This window comes from Esox lucius, chromosome 13 (assembly GCF_011004845.1).
Source record: "Esox lucius isolate fEsoLuc1 chromosome 13, fEsoLuc1.pri, whole genome shotgun sequence".
NCBI lineage: Eukaryota > Metazoa > Chordata > Actinopteri > Esociformes > Esocidae > Esox > Esox lucius.
The window spans coordinates 20288130-20311288 of record NC_047581.1 but is presented as its reverse complement, the minus strand read 5'-3'; the positions used below and the strand labels follow the sequence as shown (position 1 = coordinate 20311288).

Here is a 23159-nt window from a genome sequence, read left to right as displayed (position 1 = left end):
CTGTCAAATCATACCGAAGTCATATTACATTTTTTCAGCACCTACAGTACATTTTACCCAGTTATACAGAGAAATGTGATGTGATTAATTTCTTTGCGAACTTCACCTACTTGCTAACCTGATGTGCTATTTTTTCTCCCCCTGAAACTATTTGAAGGTTTTCTTCAATCCAAAGTGTTTTGTTGAACAAATGTGTCTGTGTGTGTTTATGGGGGGTAAAGGTTTGTAGTCTGACAAATTGTTTGTCACATCGTTGTTTTATTTAGGTTGAGGTGGAGATTCTCCGGATATCCAAGGATTAGTCATTGAAATTCCAACACGCAGAGAGAGCAGGGTGTGTATGTGGCTGTGAGGCGTTTTTTATGTGGTGTGTTGTGTCTACTTCCATGTAATGTGTTGGTGGGGGGGGGGGGCCTGTTGGCGCAGTATAAGCAGGTTTATTTCCAGAGCTTGCCAAGGGGTGGCCTCATAAAGCCATGCTAATCCTCTTCTTGTATTTCTACATGTGCTGCCTGCCTGAGGGAAGACCGAGAGTTCTGGGCCTGCGATGTTGGCCGACTTTGTCCCTAGTTGAAATGCAGTTTTTCTACAGTATATTTTCATTAGAATTACTTGTCCATATCACGTTTGGTCATTGCCGTATGGAGTAAAACCCTCCAGTGCATTGATACATCTGCTTTTTCTTTCTTTGGGAGTATGATAGCTATATGTTTATGTAATTTATTTAACCATTATTTTACCAGGTAAATCAAGATCAGTCCATTTCTCATGTTCTAACAGATCAGTCCTTCTGTTATGTTCTCAGAAATCAGTTCATTTGTTATGTTCGAATAGGTCTGTCATTCTCTTATGTTCTCAGAGATCAGTCCATTTGTTATGTTCTAACAGGTCTGTCATTCTGCTATGTTCTTAGAGATCTGTTATTTTGTCATGTTGACAGAGATCCCTCAGAGGCAGATCGTGTTACTATGTTGTAATTACCAACGTGTGGCTCTGCTCTATTGCTTCACAAGGCTTGCTTTCATTCATAAACCATCTCCATGAATGACTCATCACATTTTACACGCTGTAAAGTCACCTGAGGAAATAGCAGATTTAAATCTTATATTCCTTGTTTGTGTAACCTCCCGTGACAGGTCTACTTATTTATTGTTATACTTCATTTATTGTTGAAGGGTAAAGCTAGACCCAGTTCCTGCCTTGCAAAGCCCAGGTGTCAGTCTTCACAGCTGGGGTCAGCAGTGACCTGGATTAGGTCAGATTTAACTCCCCGCTGTTTGAGCAGGACCAGTGTTAGCGCTTCATTTCTCTGCCGGGGGTTTCTTGTTCCCATGCCTGTCTGTGTGAGTCCATCTCAGGTGGGCTTGCGTTCCGTGTTCCTCACACCACCACCCTGGAGGCCACTGCCCTTATCAGCTTTGATCCCGCCCTGCGGCCCGTGGAAGTAAGTGGGGTCTAATCCCCAGAAAGCTCAAGATAGACACAGAGGAATGCTTAACACACAGGAGACCATTCAACCAAGGATTACAAAGAAAGCAGCTCAGTCTCATATGGCTATTACCCCAGTGTGCGCGCATGGGACCGGTCAGTGACCACACTTCTGCTAACAGCTACTATCCCATAATGGACCATTTATGCATCTGAACCTTGAGTGACAAATGTCTCCATCCACCTGCTGAGCCCCATAGTTTATCCGTAGTTCATTCATAGTTCATCCATACTAGGCTCTGTCTGTTAAAATGTAGAGCAGCTTCCGAAAAGAACGTTGTGGGAATGTTTAGGATGGTTTATTAGCAGCAGTTTATTAGCAGTGGCTAACAGGCTTCTTCTCTGGTCAAAAGTATTGCACTGTAAGGAATTGGTTGCCATTTCGGGCACATCCCTGGTGTCTTCCTGCAGAGTGCTGTGCAGTGTAGGAAGCCTAGCTCAGACAGTCTCTACTGTAATCTGTCCTCTAGCTACAGACTGGCTCTACTATTATCTGTCCTCTAGCTACAGATTGGCTCTACTGTAATCTCTCCTCTAGCTACAAGACTGGCTGTACTATTATCTGTCCTCTAGCTACAGATTAGCTCTACTGCAATCTGTTCTCTAGCTACAGATTGGCTCTACTGTAATCTGTCCTTTAGCTACAGACTGGCTTTACTGTAATCTGTCCTTTAGCTACAGACTGGCTCTATAGTAATCTGCCCTCTAGCTGCTGTGAGGTTTGGTGTTTTCGGTGTGGTTTCATTTACATTCTAGGAAATTATATTTCTATGCTTGGTTTGCTTTTGTGTTTCTGTTTTGGAATGCTACATTTCTATGCTTGGTTTTCTTTTGTTAGTCTTGATTGTGTTGACCTGTATCCCCTTTAACAACCTCTATATAGTTCAGTTCAGTTTGTATTTCCCTTTGTGAGTTATTGTTTGTTTCTTGACGACTTGCCCAAGCCTGTTATAATCATCTCTTTGTTACTGTTTATTGAGCTGTTACTGCCTACATTACCTGGACCCCGTTTTTTGCCTGATTCCTGCCGGTACCTTTGTTCGATCTACCTGTGTTCCCAGTGTATGACTATTTGCCTGCCTCCTGACCTCGATTTCAGCCTGTCCCTTTTAGCCTGGAAAATAAAGCCTGCAGCGCTCTGCGCTTGAACCCAAGCCTCCCTCTCCTGAGTATTCCTTACAGCTACAGACTGGCTCTACTGTAATGTACCATATACCTACAGATAGACTCTATTTCACTCCACCCTGTAACTACAGACAGTCTTCACTGTAATGTACCATTTCCCTCTCAGACAGACTCTACTCTACCATCTTGCTGCAGAAAGACAACTCTACCAGCTAGCTACAGAGAGACTCTACTAAACCATCTAGCTACAGACAGTTCTACTCCCCTTATGAGGTGTGTGTGAGATGACCTACTAACGTGTGTGCGTGTTTGAGAGACACAGAGTTGCACACGTGTGTATGACTATAAAGACTGATGTTGAGATTTGGCCCAGAGCAGATAGTGAAAACAATGAGGCAGCAATCTGGAGCAGGACCATCAATCTGGACCTGAACCATGAGTGTGGAGGGAATTATGTTGATCCTGGCCCAGGTCTATAACATTGAGACTTGGCTTGAATGCATTGCGTGTGTGCGTGTGCGTGCGTGTGTGTGTGTGTGTGTGTGCGCATATTTATTCTTGAGCCTACGGTAAAAGCTGAATAGTAGTGTGTCTTTGTCTATTTGTACCAAACCTTTGTTTTACATGCTGCTAATTCGTCCTGTGTTTTTATAATGTTGAAGCCCAAACCGATGTTCTAAACCAGTGTCCTAAACTGCTGTCCTAAACTGCTGTCCTAAACTGCTGTTCTAAACTGCTGTTCTAAACCGATGACCCAAACCAATGGTTCCATTTCTGTGGAGAATATGTAGGCCTCAAATGCCCAGCTGTGCCTTTCAACATGCAAACCTCCTGTTTTAGGGTCTTTTTCAGACTTAAGTTGATTTCAAATGTGTATAGGTCAAAACCTTTTACTTAGGTCCACGTTAGGTAAAATGATGTCTGAATTGAACATTGAATAATCCTTTCCTTTCAGTTATGTTTAACAGTCTTATAGCTTGAGTTTAGAGCAGTACCACATGCCATGCCAACCGTGCCGTAGTATATAGAGAAAAGTCTGTTAATTGGCTGGCCTTACTCTGACGTAACAGTGCTGGATGGCAGGGAACTTCCTGACCCTGGTGATGAACTCCACCATCCCACCATCCTCTGTAGCAACCTGGGGTGGTTCAGTTGCTCTACCAGGCAGTGATGGGTGTCATTGTGTTACCATCTGTGACCTGGGATGGTCGAGTGGTCTAAGCCGCTGCCTCCGGTATGTTTTGGTTTTAACACATCTTTTTCCTGAGAGAACCGAGTTACAGTGGAAATGTCTTAACAGTACAATGATACAAGCTTTCAATGGCAATAGAGAGAATTGGGTGCCGTGAGAGAAGTAACAAAGGATCATGTACATTTAAATAGTAGCCAATTGAGTGTAGGGGGAAATGCACAACATTCTCTAAAAGGAGCTAAATCCTGAGGAAAATGTTAAGAAGAGGGGGAGCTTGGCACGTTCACCATGCCCTGTCTCTCTGCTGCTTCGAGTTCATGTTTCTATCACATAGAATTAAGGCAGGTTTACAGTTTGCTGTATGAGCTGAATATTGCCTAGAGGGGAGTTGGAATATCTGTCTGGCAACCACGGTCTGTCTTGGGGAGCTGTGCCATCACTATCATAGGGCCAAACCTTTGGTTTCCATGGGTGTAGTTACACAGTTGTCCTAGGGGGCTCTTGGTTATTTTGGTTGTTTAGGTGGTGACAGGAGGAAAGGGTGGGGTTGTTTTAAAACATTTCTTTTAATAGGCCTTGTTGTCCTTATCTGCTTTTACAGATCCATAGAGAAAAGACTATGCCATAGAGAAAATTCTATGCCATAGACTGATGGACGACAACAGGCCAGAGGTAAAACTTAGTATTCAAACATACCTCTGGATTTTACATTGGCATGTAAACTATGCATGTTGGAGTCAACATGTCATTCAAACATTCAGACCGTGTGATTCTACAGAACTGTCCGCATATAGCATAAGACATGGGGCAGCTTGTGGACTGAATTGCTTTCTGCATGGCTGGCAGTGTGGGCAGAGTTGACGGCCAAATGGCATTCTATTTCCTTCTATGTGAACTTCTTTTGACCAGGACCAGTAAGGCTCTAGTCAAGAGTAATGCACTAAATATGCAGTTGGTTGCCATTTGGGACTCAGCCCATGTCATCTCCCCAATGTAATGAGCCAGGCCCGAGAAGAGGGTTCACTGGCCAAGAATTCCCCCAGTATCTTACTGTTGCTGGGTGTCTTGGTGCAGCAAACCACACTGTGTGAAATAGCCCTGCTTCACCACTATTATGTTCCTACTTGGGGTTTTTAGTTCTTTGCTTGGAAGAAGACCGTCATATTTCCCCCTTTTGTATTTTGGCAGTTTTCATAAATGTTTGAGTTACTAGAACACTGTTGTATGTATTGATATGTGTGTATGTACTATTCATTGTCAAATACAGCTACTATATCTGAATGCGTATAATTTTTTACTTTTCTCTTGGATTTGTCTCTGTGTGTCCATATGCCACAGACATTACTGGTATGATTTTCAATTAACTCTGCTTAATGATGCATTTTGCAATAGAGATTTAACATTTACTAAATTAGATTAGCCAGATGGTGGCGCTATAATAACAAATTGAAAATGCTAAAATGCTTACCCTAAAGTTATGAAATTTGGTAGTTATGTACAGTGCTGTCTGCAGTGCTGTGGAAAAGTATTTGTCCCCTCATTTATTTTGCATTTTTCTGTCATTAAATATTTTCAAATCTTCATCCAAAATGAATATTAAATAAAGGAGAACTTGAATGAACAAATTGCTTGTTGCCTTGCATAACTCAAGAGCACTTCCAAATCAGCTAGGCTCAATGATCTGGACCACTTTTTACTGAGGCTGCCTGTCCCTGTTATCTTAGCCCCTATTGCCTGATTGCTAAACCTCACATTACAGACATCTAAAATCCTGCAGGATTGGAAAACTGCTGTCTAATTCCAGTTTTCAAATGAGGCCACAAGCTAGACACCAATCTTGATCTGCCTGTCTGAAGTTTTCAAACATCAGTTCAACAAACAGTCAACCCACTTCTGTGAGTTCTACAGTGTTTTCAGTACAGTGTAGTCAGGCTTCAGAGCTGGCCACAGGTGGACCCCCAGCAACACTGGACTTCGAATGTTCACACATCTGTATTGTTTGGCTTTTCTTATTGTTTTAGCTGAAGCCTTTGACTCCATTAACCATCTGTGCATCCTAGGGGGCTTGTCCAGCCTGGACAGAGTCCTGTCCAGCCTGGTTTGAACCTGCTTCTCTGGCTGGTACAGTGTGTCAAATCAGAAGGCCTGCCATCTAAACCTCTGACTGTTACTATGAGAGTTCCTGAAGGTGAAATAGGTGTTGGGGTCACAGGTAGCTTTCTTCTAAAGAGCATGGTGCTGGCAACTCCAGGTTCTAGGTTTTGTTTTTATTAATTTTAATTGTACTGGAGGTAAAAAAGCCAGATACAAACAAGATCGGAAGCCTGGCTGAGCTTTAGAGTATTGTTTCTATGTGTATTTCTACGTTGAGATAAAATTGTGAGTATTATGCTTGTATAGATGTCAACCTCAATACATATTTATGTCATTGTCACTAATACAGCTAAATCAGTGACACTGATTTCTATATACTAGGAAAAGTGGGGGACAAAGAATGATGGAGACATCTTTGTGCAGGTCGACTGGGGTCACAAGATGGGCACATGAAAGGAAAGATTTATAGTTTTTTTTATCAGTTTTAACAAGAAGTGATGGTTGGGGATTTGGTAACGTCAGCCTCTCCCTCAGTTTTATTGGACATCTGTTACTTTCAAAAGGAGGAAATGTTTAAAAAGTGTGGGGCAAATTTGTGGTGCAGCCCATCACAACCACACAACTTCTCAAACCCAGCATGCTTCATTTCCCCAGATGTGCTTCCCACAAATTTTAGCCACTTTACACAGACCACAGCATTGTTTGTTTTCGCGGCACCAAGATAATTGTTTCCATTTTGCCATACACTAACAATCTCTGCGTCCTGGGGGAGAAGGGGGACGCGATGGCTTAGTGTTCCTCCTTTTAAACTTTTTTCTTTAGCATGTTTAGCCTTGCATTTTCATATCTGTTTGTCGGAATATTGGATTTCAGACTTCTTTTGTTTTCGGAGATTACATGAACACCCCCACTTGTTGTTGTTTTGGACATCCAGGCATCCTGTTGTCAAGATAAAACTTGCTGAGACAGCTAAAACCATGCCGTAGTGCAGAGACAACAAAGGGATATTCTAGACGGTGAAATAAATAAAGTGGTCTGGCATCATGATAGGGAGGTACCGTAGTTAGTAGTCAAAGGTAAGGGGGAAGTAAATAAAGGGCCATTGTGAAACAGACCTTATTATTTCTGTACCCATTATTAATGAGGGAGCAACTGTCAACAGGACACTGTCAGGTGGGCCTAAGGACGGCAGTGTGGGTTCCCACAGACCACAGAAGAGGGAGGGTAGAGGCTGCACTGTGCTGAAACCGCATCATCCTTTGATGGACGGACAACTAGGTTAGGCTCCACTATGTAATCATTCCAAACTACTGTGCCAGTGGGGGTGGGGGGGTGGGTGGGGGGTCAGGGTGAGCATGCCTGGGATGGGGGATGGGAGGAGGAGAGGTAAGACCAGGGGTATGTCTCTGTGCATATCCGGATGACTTGACTGGGCAGGGGACTGCGCTGCACTCTTTAAGAACTGGTGAGCAACAACTTTTTCTGCCCCCACTCATCTTTGCAGATTTTTGTATCTACGTGTCTGTGTGAGTGTGAGCGTGTTAGAGTGGTCAATCGAAGCCTGAATCCCACTCGGCCCAACATTTAGGCCAGACTTTCAACACAGTTGATTTTTTAAAATAAACACAACAGTAAATAGTTATAAATAAATAGTCCTCCGTTACCTACGAGGAGGGCATAAAGCTAGAATTCCTAGCAATATTCCTGTGGTGTTTGAAGGTGCTGTCATGCAGTCACAGTTGCCGTCTCATTGTGTCCAAAACCATTGGAAATCATTAACTTTGCACTCACCGTAAAGACATCACTATCTTTCTTTTTGTAATATGAGATTTTTTCAGGCCGGGCTCATGTAATGTCTGTGACATATGGGCCTAGGCTCTGGCCTCATCTGAGCAGGCTTGGCCTTGCTGTGTCTGTGTGTGTATGTGTGTGCGTGCGGGTACATGGGCCTGTGTGTGTCTTTGTGTGTGCCTGTGTGTTCGGAGGTCTGTGTGTGTGCTCCATAATACAGGACCACCTGACGTGGGCTGCTCTGTTCAGGAACTGGAGTGGGTTAGTGCCACCCTGCTGGGTTTGTCGGTGGCTGCTCTGGGGAGGCCAGTTAACAGTTCATCTGGAATCAGAGCTCACAGGTGTTCTATAACAAGAGGAAGACATTAGAATGCAGGCATCCACACAGGTTCCCACACTCCATGGAGTGGCCATGCATGCCAAGTGTTGGGAAAAGATCCCAGACAGCCTCAGTCAGTTCCCATACCCATTAGTGATGGAGGTCTAGTGGAGGTGATGGGAGCTGTGACTCTGCTGTCTGTCCGTGTTGACTGATGAGGTGAGATGTGTCTGCCCCTCCCTGACCCCCCACACCATCCTTCACCTCATGGTCCACCAGGTTATGTCTGGTTTCACTTTCAGTTTAGTTGGTTCAAAACCACAGCAGGTCTGTTCTCAACAACAGCCATGTGGTTGTGTGTGTGTGTGTGTAAGTGTGTGGCGGGAGTTATATATATATGTATGTGTGTGTATACATGTAAAGACTCTTCTAGTTCAACCTACCCATATTTTGGCCTAAATACCCACACCTACACCTGCCCCTAATTGCTGAGAGGAGAGACCAGGCCATACCACCACAGGCTGAGAGGAGAGACCAGGCCATACCACCACAGGCTGAGAGGAGAGACCAGGCCATACCACCACAGGCTGAGAGGAGAGACCAGGCCATACCACCACAGGCTGAGAGGAGAGACCAGGCCATACCACTACAGGCTGAGAGGAGAGACCAGGCCATACCACTACAGGCTGAGAAGAGAGACCAGGCCATACCACCACAGGCTGAGGTGGGAGGTCCCTTAGGAGAGGCAGTTCCTCTGTTAGAGGAAGAAAATAAGTAATACAGGACCAGTGGAAAGAGACATCACAGTGTGTTTTCTAAGTAACAGGACCAGTGGAAAGAGACATCACAGTGTGTTTTCTAAGTAACAGGACCAGTGGAAAGAGACATCACAGTGTGTTTTCTAAGTAACAGGACCAGTGGAAAGAGACATCACAGTGTGTTTTCTAAGTAACAGGACCAGTGGAAAGAGACATCACAGTGTGTTTTCTAAGTAACAGGACCAGTGGAAAGAGACATCACAGTGTGTTTTCTAAGTAACAGGACCAGTGGAAAGAGACATCACAGTGTGTTTTCTGAGGAGCAGGACACAGATACCCCTGCTGAATGTGGACTCTGATAAGAACACATCTACTATCACAAGGAAATGTAACTTGCAGCATAAAACTACGCTGCTTCATGCAAGAAGTGCTTCAAGTGAGGTCTGCTTCGCAGGCGTGCTCTATGGTATAGCTCACTGATGGCTGAGTTGTCGATCTGGGGCTGGCAGTACAGTGATGTGACAGCATGGGTCTAGTTTAGCCGCCAGAGTCCGTACCTTCCAATGGGGACCTCTGACATAAGCCAGTATTGTGGAACTCCAGCTGAAGGAGAGGGACTCAGTCAGTCCCACGTGATGGAGGTTCGTTGAGAGTTCTGACCTGACTTGGTGAAATCATATCGTTGCACTTCGTTGTCGACGAAATCTCACAGTGGCCACCACTGAGACAGGATGTGTGTGAGCTAGTGTAAAACCACTCACCCAACATTACAGACCAAATGTATTAGGACACAAAGTCATATTTCACCATAGAATGTATTTCTTTGTTAAAACTCATTTTTATAATTTTTTCACCGTCATTGACAATGTTATTAAATATTTCCCATGTTAATAAAGCCCTTGAAATGGAATCTAAATACCACAAAACATGCCTTTCTAGCAGGAACCAGCAGCAGAACATTGTTGGTGTACATCAGCACAGATCGATGACTTTTCCATCCATAAGTAAAAGAGTAAAAGAGAGTAAATAATCCAGAGCAAATAATATGCTGATAGGGAAGATGGACAGAGCATGCATGGTCTCTGTGGAAAGAGAAAGGGCGAAATGTGTGGCATGGCTGTCTGGCCTCTCTGTAGCAGGCACGGCTGTATTTTTACTGGGAGAGTATCACTGCTGGACTGACCTGGGATCATTATTTTAACTGGGAGAGTGTTACTGCAGGACTGACCTGGGATCATTATTTTAACTGTGAGAGTATCACTGCAGGACTGACCTGGAATCCTTATTTTAACTGGGAGAGTATCACTGCAGTACTGACCATCATGAAGCAAGAAGGGAAGAAGAGAAGTGGAACGCTGTGAAAACACACCAGCCTGCTGGCCTCCCAGCCCCCTCCCACTGTGACCGCATGCTGGTAGGGGCCTCCCCAGACCCCCTTCGAATGCCACAGAGGGCTCTCAGGGGCATGCTTAAAAGGTGGTGGGGGGTTGATTATTTGTCTAACCTGGGTCACAGAGAGGGAGAGGTGTTGTGCTTTTTGGAAGCTTTTCAGCCAGAGTTCTCAGCCCCCTGCTCCTACTGCCAGCACACAAGCTGTTCATATGAGGTGGACATAATAGCCACATGCAGTAGGTGTTAGTGAGAAACCTCATCATCCCCAAAGATCTCCTCTAAATCTACTACTGCCTTCCTTCAGGAAAGGTTTGTGTCACATATGTTTTTCTGAGGATGCGTGGAAGTGTATGGTGAAACATCTTTTTGGCATATATAAAGTATGCATGATACATTATAGACTCATATGAGTATAGCAAAACTGTATGTGTGTATTGGCTTTCAGTGCACATGCAGTTTCCCAAACAAACCCTGACACACACAAGTCTACAAACATTTACATGGAAACATTCTTTCACAAACACTAGAGGATGTTCTTTCTATTACGCAAACATCCCCCTAAACACACACTCACACATACAAACACACACCACATTTTCATGACTTCTCATGAAACAATTTTTCATAAAAAAATATTTTTACCATTCTCTAATTATAACCTAAACCTATCTTTAAAATCAATAATCGACTGTATATTTATAGCTAAAACACCTAACATTAACATTTCAAACCCCAAACCTAATCCTGCGTACAAAAGCATTTAGAAAATCAGGACTGTTTTTCATGTCATTTCAGGACATGTCGGCTCTGAAATGCTAGATAGACAAGTACATGTGTACACACACTCACACACGTACCCACTCACAGAGCTGTGAACGACTGTATACCTGCAATGTGATTGCAGATGACTCTGACTGAGCTACGCTCCTCTCCCTCTGTCTCCTGAGAGGGTTGCACCAGGCAGGCCTGTGGAGAGGAAATGACTGGTCAGTGTGTTTGTAAACAGTTGAAACCACCCCGGGGATCTGTACCCTCTCAGGGCCTGGAGCCAGACAGAGAAAGAAAGCTGATGTCAGGACAACCTCTGATCCTCGCCTCCCTCCACAGAGTCTACAGCTCTGATCCAGTCAATGATTAGGCCCCCAGAGCAGCACACGGTCAAGGGTCAAATGCACTCGCAAATCTCTCTGACCACCTCCAGCTAGCTGTGAGGGGAGGGGTTCATTAGCCATGACAGAGATGCAGAGGGGAAAGAGAGGGGAGAGATAGGGGTCGTTAGCCCTGATATTACTGCTGTTGGCCCAGATGAAGGGATCACTCTCAGTACATGCAAGTAAACCAACACACAGCCTGTTTCCCTGACTGTCTATGGTAACGTACAGTGGGGAGAACTATTTGATACACTGCTAATTTTGCAGGTTGTCCTGCTTGCAAAGCATGTAGAAGTCTGTAATTTTTATCATAGCTACACTTCAACTGTGATTGACGGAATCTAAAACAAAAATCCAGAAAATCACATTGTATGATTTTTAAATAATGAATTTGCCTTTTATCGCATGACATAAAATAGAGCTTTTTGGTCTAAACTCCACTCGCCGTGTTTGGAGGAAGAAGAAGGATGAGTACAACCCCAAGAAAACCATCCCAACCGTGAAGCATGGAGGTGGAAACATCATTCTTTGGGGATGCTTTTCTGCAAAGGGGACAGGACGACTGCACCGTATTGAGGGGAGGATGGATGGGGCCATGTATCGCGAGATCTTGGCCAACAACCTCCTTCCCTCAGTAAGAGCATTGAAAATGGGTTGTGGCTGGGTCTTCCAGCATGTCAATGATCCGAAACACACAGCCAGGGCAACTAAGGAGTGGTTCCATAAGAAGCATCTCAAGGTCCTGGAGTGGCCTAGCCAGTCTCCAGACCTGAACCCAATAGAAAATCTTTGGAGGGAGCTGAAAGTCCGTATTGCCCAGCGACAGCCTCGAAACCTGAAGGATCTGAAGAAGGTCTGTATGGAGGAGTGGACCACTCCCTGCTGCAGTGTGTCCAATCCTGGTCAAGAACTACAGTTCTCCCCCCTGTAGAGTAATGGAGTTCTCTTGTTATCCTGTGTATTCCAAGCTTGTGACATGGACTGGCAGAGGGAATGAAGGAGTGAGACAATGACAGTACACGGGTGTAGTGCCAAAGCTGAATGTTTTCTGCTGTGTGTTGGAGTGTGTGGAGGGATCTTGCCAAAACGAGGAGCTGTCTGTCAGAGAGAGGTGGCGTTAGAGCTGCCGTCAGCTCACTCTGCACCAGGGTTAAGTTTTCAATAACCAGCCAATCTGAAATCTGACACAGCCAGATACAAGCTGGTCTCTGTAGGAGACATCCACCGAGTCCCCCTCCGTCACACACACACAAAGTGTTGACTCCCCAAAAAATGTGTAAGAATAAAACTTGTTGGGGACAGTTTCCTTAGCATTTTTGTTTTCATACATTGCTAAATTATACCTTTACTTGACAGTGTCAGCACATTGTTTAAATTGAACTACTCATAACATGATCTGGTTGTAATCCTCTAAGCAAGCCTTACAACTCCAAACAAAAAAATCAAAACCATAAAGGGTGACTAAAGCAGTCTCCATTTAACAAAGCCTTTTCACACGGATATTTTCCTTTTGTCCTTGTCTGCCTTTATGGGAACAGACTCTTTCTGTAATGCTCTTGTTTGCCCTTTTCACTCTCCTACTCACTCTCCCCTCACAAAGTGAGCTCTAAACAGAACAGGACCTCTTTTTATCTTTGTCTGTGCTGTCACTGACAAACATCAATAGTGCACAAGATATATTACAGTAAGTGTGTCTGATTGTGATTGTATGACAGAGAGAGATTGGGTGAGCTGTTTGGAGCAGTGTAATGGTGGTAAATAGTTGCAGGTGCTGTTGCCCAGTGACTTGCAGTGTGTTTGGCTCCAGCCGGAGGAGAGGAGGTGTTGGCTGGCCTCTAACGAGGTGCTGAACTCAGGCCCTTGTTTGTCAGGAGCACCTGGGTCATACAGACACAACCACACTAACACACACATGATTCAGTTTAGGACTCCACTAAGGTCTACCCATTCAATACATCCCCAACCTTCAGGAACACAAACTCCCACAATCCTTAAAAAGGCAAGACCAAAGAGGTCAGAGCTGAAACCGTCCATTCTCTGAATACAAGGATGTTATTGTTAGCCTTTTTCGTCTCTCTCCCCCAGGCATTTTGTTTTCATACTCAGTAGAAAACATGCCAACATTAAAACTTTCTAGTCGAGTGTGGCTTTTGTTTTTTGTGAATGTGATACGGTGGCAGTGTAGTCAGTATATAGATGGAGACAGGACAGAGACAGATGTCTCTTATTGCTCTAGGACCCTCATGCCGTTATCCGTCAATCATCCCTCACTCCATCAGTCATCTCTCCATGAATCTCATCTTTCATTCTATTAATCATTTCGCCATCAATCAATCATCGCTTCATCTATTGTTTCCATCCGTATATCATCCCTCTATGTCTATCATCCTTTCATCTGTACATCATCCCTCCATCCCTTCATCTTCCCTCCCCTCGATCCAGAGCCTGCTACAACACTTCATCGTTAATTGGATGAATTCCTCGTTAAGTCCAAATCATTTTAATAGAAATAATAAAAACAAAGAACTAAAACAAAACCATTTTTGGCATAAATTGAGTGAAAAGACTTAGTGTGGTGGTTGGTATTTGTTGTCGTGTAATGATAGGGCCTTTGCCTGGGAGCCTCGCTGGTTATCACAACCCTTAGCCTGACTGACTCCATGGACCCCACTGGAATGCTGTCTGTATGACCTCACTGACCTGATGCCTCTGTATCTTCCTCTGCAGAGTCCGCTAACCAGCTGGGGACTCAGGAGGCAGTGAGGAAGCCGTCCACTCTCCGCCGGCCACCGGTACCGGCCCACGCGGGATCAGGGGAGCAGCTCTCCGATAGTGAGAACCACAACACTAACACTTATTACAGCCACACATAAGACCTGTTCACACTAAGGTGGTTGTGGGAAAGTGTCTCTTTTCAGTAATGGACGACCCGCTCAGGCCCCAAGTATAAAACAATACTTTATAATCAGTAAAGTGTAGTTTGGAAAAAGCTTTTGCTGATGTCGATAATTATCCAGATATAATACATGTGACTTCCTCTGTTCTCCAGATTGTCTTAACTGTAGTGGAATCACTGCCCTGGCGGACAGGCTCCGGTCCCTGGAGGCCAAGGTACGATCATGGCTGCTGCAGTGAGAGACTGCACAGTCTGTCAGCATTACAATGCTCAAAGAGAAGGACAGCATTTCTCTAGAAGTGTCTGTGTTGTTTCTGTTTCACTCCACTAGGTCCTGGTGCTGTCCTCACCTGCCTCCAGTTCTCATCGCCACCTACAGGGAAAAGATGTATTGGCACCAGAGTCTTCCTCACAGACAGAGGCTCCACAAACCAAATGCGAGCAGGGGCCCGTGGGTATGTAAATCTTGTATAGACTAGTTTCAGGGGCAACCACGTATACCTGCTGTTTTAAGTGAAATGGGTTATGTTTAATAATTGAGAAGTGACTCAGCACAGGTTTGCCTGTGTGCCCTCATTCTTTCTTCACTGACTCTACCCGCTCTCATCCTTTGTATCCTATTTCCTCTGTTGCTAAAAGAGAGATGTACTCACACACACACACACACACACTAATTTCCTCTTCAACTAGAAAGTGTCCAGTTGTCTGTGCTGCTCACTTTCAGGGTTCTGTGGGAGGGAGTGAGTGTGGAAAGTGAACACTTCGGGGCATGAAAGCCCTCTCATCCCCTGGAGCTCAGCCTAGCCTTGGCTGCAGCTAAAAAGAGAGTGCTCTACTGCTGCACTCTCAAAAGGCCTTTCAGTGGTGTATCAATTTCCATCCAATTACATTCAAATCTGTTTTAGCCAAAGGCTCCCTCAAGTTAAGAAGAATGTAAATGCACCATTATGTGCATTTAGCGGCAGATAATAGAGTGTTGGGCCAGAGAACAAAAGTTTGCTGGTTCAATTCCCTGATTATGTCATTATGACCTTAAGCAAGTCACTGAATACACATTGTTCCTGTATAAGAGCATCTGCTAAAATACAGTTTGCATCCTGCCACACAATGTCTGTGGTTCAGTTTTAGTAGTTTCAGAGAAAGGCTTTATCTGTTCTATATAGTTTTTTTTTTTTCACAAATAATATAATTTGGCAGAATTGTTTGCCTTGTGCGGAACCCTCAGGTTTACTGTGGTGTAAACCACGTACAGTGGGGAGAAGTATTTGATACACTGCCGATTTTGCAGGTTTTACCACTTACAAAGCATGTAGAAGTCTTTTATCATAGGTACTCTTCAACTGTGAGTGACGGAATCTAAAACAAAAATCCAGAAAATCACATTGTATGATTTTTAAATAATAAATGTGCATTTTATTTCATGACATAAGGATTTGATACATCAGAAAAGCAGACGTTAATATTTGGTACAGAAACCTTTGTTTGCAATTACAGAGATCATACGTTTCCTGTAGTTCATGATCAGGTTTGCACACACTGCAGCAGGGATTTTGGCCCACTCCTCCATACAGACCTTCTCCAGATCCTTCAGGTTTCGGGGCTGTCGCTGGGCAATACGAACTTTAAACTCCCTCCAAAGATTTTCTATTGGTTTCAGGTGTGGAGACTGGCTAGGCCACTCCAGGACCATGAGATGCTTCTTATGGAGCCACTCCTTAGTTGCCCTGGCTGTGTGTTTTGGGTCGTTGACATGCTGGAAGACCCAGCCACGACCCATCTTCAATGCTCTTATTGAGGGAAGGAGGTTGTTGACCAAGATTTCGCGATACATAGCCCCATCCATCCTCCCCTCAATATGGTGCAGTCGTCCTGTCCCCTTTGCAGAAAAGCATCCCCAAAGAATGATGTTTCCACCTCCATGCTTCACGGTTGGGATGGTTTTCTTGGGGTTGTACTCATCCTTCTTCTTCCTCCAAACACGGCGAGTGGAGTTTAGACCAAAAAGCTCTATTTTTGTCTCATCAGACCACATGACCTTCTCCCATTCCTCCTCTGGATCATCCAGATGGTCATTGGCAAACTTCAGACGGGCCTGGACATGCGCTGGCTTGAGCAGGGGGACCTTGCGTGCGCTGCAGGATTTTAATCCATGACGGCGTAGTGTGTTACTAATGGTTTTCTTTGAGACTGTGGTCCCAGCTCTCTTCAGGTCATTGACCAGGTCCTGCCGTGTAGTTCTGGGATGATCCCTCACCTTCCTCATGATCATTGATGCCCCACGAGGTGCAATCTTGCATGGAGCCCCAGACCGAGGGAGATTGACCGTCATCTTGAACTTCTTCCATTTTCTAATAATTGCGGTTGTTGCCTAACAGTTGTTGCCTTCTCACCAAGCTGCTTGCCTATTGTCCCGAAGCCCATCCCAGCCTTGTGCAGGTCTACAATTCTATCCCTGATGTCTTTACACAGCTCTCTGGTCTTGGCCATTGTGGAGAGGTTGGAGTCTGTTTAATTGAATGTGTAGACAGGTGTCTTTTATACGGGTGACGAGTTCAAACAGGTGCAGTTGAGTGGAGAGTGGAGAACAGGAGGGCTTCTTTAAGAAAAAGTAACAGGTCTGTGAGCCGGAATTCTTACTGGTTGGTAGGTGATCAAATACTTATGTCTTATGAGGGAAGGAGATTGTTGGCCAAGATCTCGTGATACATGGCCCCATCCATCCTCCCCTCAATACGGTGCAGTCGTCCTGTCCCCTTTGCAGAAAAGCATCCCCAAAGAATGATGTTTCCACCTCCATGCTTCACGGTTGGGATGGTTTTCTTGGGGTTGTACTCATCCTTCTTCTTCCTCCAAACACGGCGAGTGGAGTTTAGACCAAAAAGCTCTATTTTATGTCATGCGATAAAAGACAATGTGATTTTCTGGATTTTTGTTTTAGATTCCGTCTCTCACAGTTGAAGTGTACCTATGATAAAAATTACAGACCTCGACATGCTTTGCAAGTAGGAAAACCTGCAAAATCGGCAGTGTATCAAATACTTGTTCTCTTCAATGTAACTCCCCCAATATACAGTAGGTGGACAAAATAATGGAAACACCAAATGAAAAGGACTGTTACTTTGAAGACACAATTACAAATACGGCAGCAGAGGTCACATTAGGTTGTCTGACAAATAGCGGTATGTAAGCTATGAAAGAAGTCTAACAGTTATAGTTTTCAAAGTGACATGAGGCAGTGTTCCACAGGGGTAAAATTATTGCTGACAAAATTACAGGTGCTTCTGACATAAAAAACTGCAAAATAATACCAAGTGTCAGGGGGTGAGAGTCTCAAAAATCATGACAGCATATGCCATACATGGACAAACTACATCAGCAAAGAGGAACAGTGGTCGCATGTTGAAGCTGACCGACAGAGATAGATGGACACTTGTTAGTTCACCGCGGAGAGTTGCTCAATGCCCCAACAGCACACCCTGGAAAACAACCACCAAACTGAATCATAACATCACTGACAAAACTGTACGCTTTTATCAAAAACTGTACGCTGCAAACTTCGCCAGAACTTATGGAAACCACTTGTATCCAAGACCAGTGCATAAACACGCATAACTCGGGGTAAGCACAGAACCTGGACCTCTGAGCAATTGGAAAAATCTGGAAAAGGTCTGATTTGTCATTTTTCACCGTATTTCCCACATCCGGACGGGTTTATGTTTGGAAAAAGCCAAAGGATGCCTTCAGCCCACAATGTCCTCTGTCAGCTGTTAAACATGGTGGGGTCCATAATGGTATGGGCCGCCATCTTGTGGGAGTCACTGCATTTATAATTGCTCTGCATGGTTGAATACAGGACCAGGTGCATCCTATATACGTCAGTATTCCAAGATGATAATGCCCCCATACTCACTGTTAAACCAATTCAAGTGTTTATGACCACCAGGGTGATGTCAAATGCCTTCCTCTCCAATCACCAGGCCTGAACATCATTGAACCTTTACGGGAAGTTCTGGAGCGCAGAGTGCAATGCAGATTTCCACCTCGTTCATCTCTCATTCAAGACTTTTCGTCTTGAAGAATGGTGCAATAGTCCACTACACCCCGTTAAAGACTTGTATGACAGCATTCCAAGAAGGACTGAGCTGTTCTGAAGGCAAAGGGTGGCCGTACTCATTATTGGGTCCTTGATATTAATATATTGTTAGGTATTTCCGTTATTTTGTCTGCACCCTGTAAGTCATACATGACTAGCTGAGGGCTTTCTTCCCTTTCTAACCATGAATTAACATCTCAGGGCTTCATCTGTCAGAGAGTCTGTGTAATCGTCTGTAGAGCTCAGCTGCATGGCCACCTCAGGAATTACTCAATTCTCATTTTTCTACTATGCACTGGAGACCCTTTCTCTCCCTGTTTCCCTGGACCCTGGTCTGCTGTCTGACACCTGTCTGTTCCCTTCTTAACACACAGGTCCAAAGGGAGATAAAGGCAGAGACGGGACCCCTGGACGAGACGGTATGTTCCAGATGTTTGTTTTTCTTTTAACATAAACTCTTACTATTGTGACTGCATTAGATGGTTACTAGTTTCTGTTCCCCATCTTTACTCAGGAAAGCCAGGGTCTCAGGGACTGCCGGGCCCCAGAGGCGAGGCTGGTGTGAGGGGCCCATCTGGGACCCCAGGATCTAAGGGGTCTCCAGGACCAGTGGGTAAGAGCCTTCCTATAACCAGACAACAACCTTTCTTTTGGCTGAATTACAATAGGAATGGATGTGGACTGTGTCCACATGAAGGTAATTGCATGTTTACAGTTGATGAAGCTGGATGCAATGGTGTTGTCTTACAAAATGTTGACACTATCTGTCAATAAATATGTATGTGGTAAAGATGTGTGGGGACAAAGGGTTGTTTACATGCCCAACCACTTAACCCATTGTCTCCAAGAAAACGATTTCAGTGCTCTTACCTAAGGACCTATTTACACTACAACAAAAGTTCCATCAATAATTTATACATAATATTAAATAAAAATGTTCTATTTACACTTCCAAGGTCAAAGTGTCTCACAGCTTGGTGTTAGGTTGACAACGTCTGCACAGAGTATCTCATCCTTTTAAAATAGTATCTGTCATTTTAGGGTGACTGCTCTAGATAGTTAGCTAGCTTGCTTGTTTTTTTGTTTTTTTTGTTTTCATAAACTGAAGTTTGATTTCAGTTGGAAAAACAAGTTTCAATTTCTAGTCATCGTTTTAAGGCTAGTACTTATCTGAAGCTAATGCTTGCTCTCCCATGTACATTGGCACATAACATCATACACAATTTGTACACGTCAAATTAAAAGCTTATTTGACATGTCAAATTAATATTATTGTAAAACCTTAAGTGGCTTCAAAACTAGTTGAGTTTGTCTCTTCCAGTTTACTTCTATCTACTCTGATCTACAGAAATGAATTGCCACAAACTGCATTATGGCCTGTTCTATCAGGGTGTTTGTTTTTCTGTTAAACCACTCAGCCATTCCAAAAACATATGCTGTAGTAGTCCATGAACAACATGGCAGTTCCTCTGTGAACAGCCTGGTGATAACTTACAGACTTTTCAACCATCAAAACAATAAAAGCCATCAGACCAGTTTACTGATTGAGCATGGTTACCTTCATGCTGCCAAAAATATTAGCCCTCAGACCACGCAAAACAACTGTATGACTCACAACAATCAGAGGTGTTCTATCAACAACATGAAGAAAATCCTGTTGACTAAATTGTAGGGTAAATTGTTAAAGATAAATAATAAATTACAGTATGAAAAAATGTATTCCCTAGGCTGTTACAAGTTCAGTGATACAAAGATATGTAGGGATTTAAGTTTGTTATAACGTGTAGCAGCTGACGGCTGTGGTTGTGGTTGAGCTCTGTATAAAACATGTAGTCAGAGTTTGCCCCTCCCTCTCTGAGGGAGATTAGGACTCCTGCGCTGTGCCTGGTGGTGGGTTGAATTCAGATGTAGAGCAAAAGTTAAACTACAAAACCACTTCTGAGAGGCACCATGTGAATCCAATCTGAAATGAACATGAGCTATGTATACAAGTCCTGGCTCCTTATGCTTTCCATATGTCTGTGATGTTATGGTTTTTCCTATCTCCATTATATCCTGTGAATTGTTAGAGTGCACAAAGGGTATCTAAAAGTATGTTCTCTCTCTGTACGCTGAATTCTTCCCGTTCATTGACGAGAACGTGTTTTATGTAATAGAGAACCTGAGTGTTATGAGAGCATGCTGGGTCGCGGGGGTTCCGGGTGCCTCAGGTGTAGGAGGGAGGGAAACTAATGAAGTCCTTAGGGATAACAACATGGTATAGACCGATTCACAAAGAGTCAAGGGTCAGACTGAGTCACACTCACCGGGGCTGACACTTTTCTGCAGGGTAGCGGTTTTGGCCTGTTTTTCCCTGAATTAGCAGAGAGACAGAACATATGTTTCCTGTGCAGAAGAACCAGGACTCCCTAACACGAATATTTATGCGCGCACACACACACACACACACACACTTAAGCTCCCACCTTGACGCTGCACCCGACAGCTGCTTTAGGGACCCATAACTCTTCAGGAAAAATAGAGCCTTGTTTGCCCTAACGTCATAGTGACACACAGACTGAACGTCATTGTAATAGAAACTCTGCAGGGAGAACCAGTTTGACTACCCAGCTGTGCCACTGGTTTGTTGACCGAGGGTCGTAGTTTTTCAGGTGAGACTGAGTGTGTGCAGGACCTCAACACAAAGTCTGTTATGCCGCAGTTACAATCGGAATGGATTGTACTCATGAATTTCAAAGGAATCAGTGAAGTGTCAACCCCAATCAGAACTGTAATAACACATTACGTATTACCCATTTACGCCAAGTTATTCATAGTTGCTAATAAAATAATTGTAACACAATGATAGTTGCATAAACCTCCAGAGCATTATTGAGGATTACAAGAAATAGATGGAAGGATAGATGATATTTTTGTGTGTGTGGGGGGGTACTTTTATCCAAGTTTTCTCCCCTCCCAAATTTCGTCATGTCCTATTTATGATGTTGGCCTTGCATCATTTCAACTCCTCAGCAGGTTTAGGAGAGTCACATATGGAAACGTACAGTATGTCCTCCAATTTATATCTTGCCAAGGTGTATTGCGTCTTATCACACTATTTGCTTAACCAAGAAGTACATTGTTGAGCATCCTACCCACCCACAACGCAGCTGTTATGCAGGGAAGTGACTACATTGATGTTTTTATTCAGTATATATTGGTTCAAGGTGTGTTAGGGCTTGCTCACCTACCTGACATCCTCAGTCAGTTTTAGCAGGCACTTGAACTGCCTGAGGAATTCACTAGAGCGTGACAACACCAGAAAATCACTACTATCGATGCTGACCCATGAGCAGGTTGATTTGAATCACAGATGGGATATGTCTGTCACTTGCCAGCCAGTGGCACAGACAAGTCCCAAACCTAGGTGGTCAGCTATGAAGGAGCCCCTTCTGGCCACCTGTGAGACCTGGGAGATGAGGCATTGTTTGGGTTTCTGGTTGGAGGAGCCCCATCCAGCAGGACCACAGGGCCAAGTCACCTCTCAGCTGCTATTGCCCGCTTTTCACAAAAGGAGAAGTCATCGTAGGAGATTTTAGGATTTTATAAGAATCCCTGTTAGCAACCTCATGGGGTCAACAGAAAACATATAGCTCCGGAAAAAAAAAGTTATGAGACCACTGCATGTTTTTCTTTCCTTTCCAAAATTTTTTAAAAGTAAGGTTTTGAGTGAGGAACAGGAGGGTTAAAATTAAGAGACCACTGCAAATTTAATGCTTCTGTTCCTCACTCAAAACGTTCCTTTTCAACTTAATTTTAACCCTTTTTTCGGGAGCTGTATAAAATGACATAATATAAAACATCAACAGTCTGGTACAGATACATACATTTAAAATGATAGGGAGAGAGAAACTACCTGGCTTGTGGGGACCAGTTACACACACGTGCTGTCACACTTTGGCGCGTGTAGACGCCATTTAATTTATTACGCACCAGTCCGTTAATACTCTCTGGCATTTAATGGTGTTTATTTAAGTTTTTCCTGGTCCCCCTTTGAGCCCCCAGCACACAACCCCTCACCCCCCACCCAATTACAGCTGAACACCAGTTAGTCTCCCAGCCCACTCTCTATACCCCACCATTTTCTCCCGTCCTCTCCTTCGGCTGATTTTAGTCTGCTTCACACAGCCTCCAAGCATTCAAACTTTATAAACCCTCCAGCGCTCGCTCCCATCACGCCCACACCACCCCACCCCACTTTCCCTACCTTTACCTTCTCTACTATACCTATATCTACATGCTCTGTACCCCACCTCCTTTTCTGGGTTTACCAGTGCTCCTCTGCCATGACAGGAACAATGGATCACTTCTCTGGTGCCCTTCTAAAGGATGAGAAAAATCTAAGCATATACCAATGCTGGTTCTACCATTGTTTTTAACTCCCATGGTTGTCATGCAAAGTCCTTTCCCTAAGCGTAACAGTGTGATGTATCTCCCTGCAACCCAGGGCCCAAAGGTCCACCAGGTCTCCCAGGAGAGAGGGGTCTACCTGGGCTTCCTGGTCCTCCTGGACCCCCTGGACCCGCGGCCCCAGTCCCAGAGACGGAGCGAGGTAGGAGTGTCACCAAAACAGACATCCATTATACAACAACACATACACACACAGTTCATCAGGTTAACAGCATTATTAATGAACCTCAAACATCTGCTCATTTATTTGTAAAGATAATATCATGATTAGGCCAATATGCAAGCAGTAAGGCCGTTATTTGTCCTTGTCACTGTCGTTTATTGTCATTTGGGTACATTTTCCATTCAGTGGGTGTAGGGAAATGGTAAACCATTTTAGTGCAGCTCAAGAGTATTCACACTCTAGTATTA

At 44.1% G+C, this 23159-nt stretch overlaps 1 protein-coding gene across 4 annotated transcripts in view; it reads left to right on the top strand.

Moving 5' to 3' along the window:
• The window catches only part of emid1 (EMI domain containing 1), a 64139-nt gene that overhangs the window by 32709 nt on the left and 8271 nt on the right, over window positions 1–23159 (top strand). For all 4 annotated transcript variants that reach the window (XR_002197691.2, XM_020052809.2, XM_020052808.3 and 1 more), the window contains 6 exons: window positions 14038–14142; window positions 14360–14421; window positions 14538–14661; window positions 18674–18718; window positions 18814–18912; window positions 22786–22890. Coding sequence is in view for 3 of the 4 variants with exons in the window: in XM_020052809.2 (XP_019908368.1) it covers window positions 14038–14142; window positions 14360–14421; window positions 14538–14661; window positions 18674–18718; window positions 18814–18912; window positions 22786–22890 (540 nt within the window). In the remaining variant the exon portion in view is untranslated. The remainder of the gene's footprint in view (window positions 1–14037; window positions 14143–14359; window positions 14422–14537; window positions 14662–18673; window positions 18719–18813; window positions 18913–22785; window positions 22891–23159) is intronic.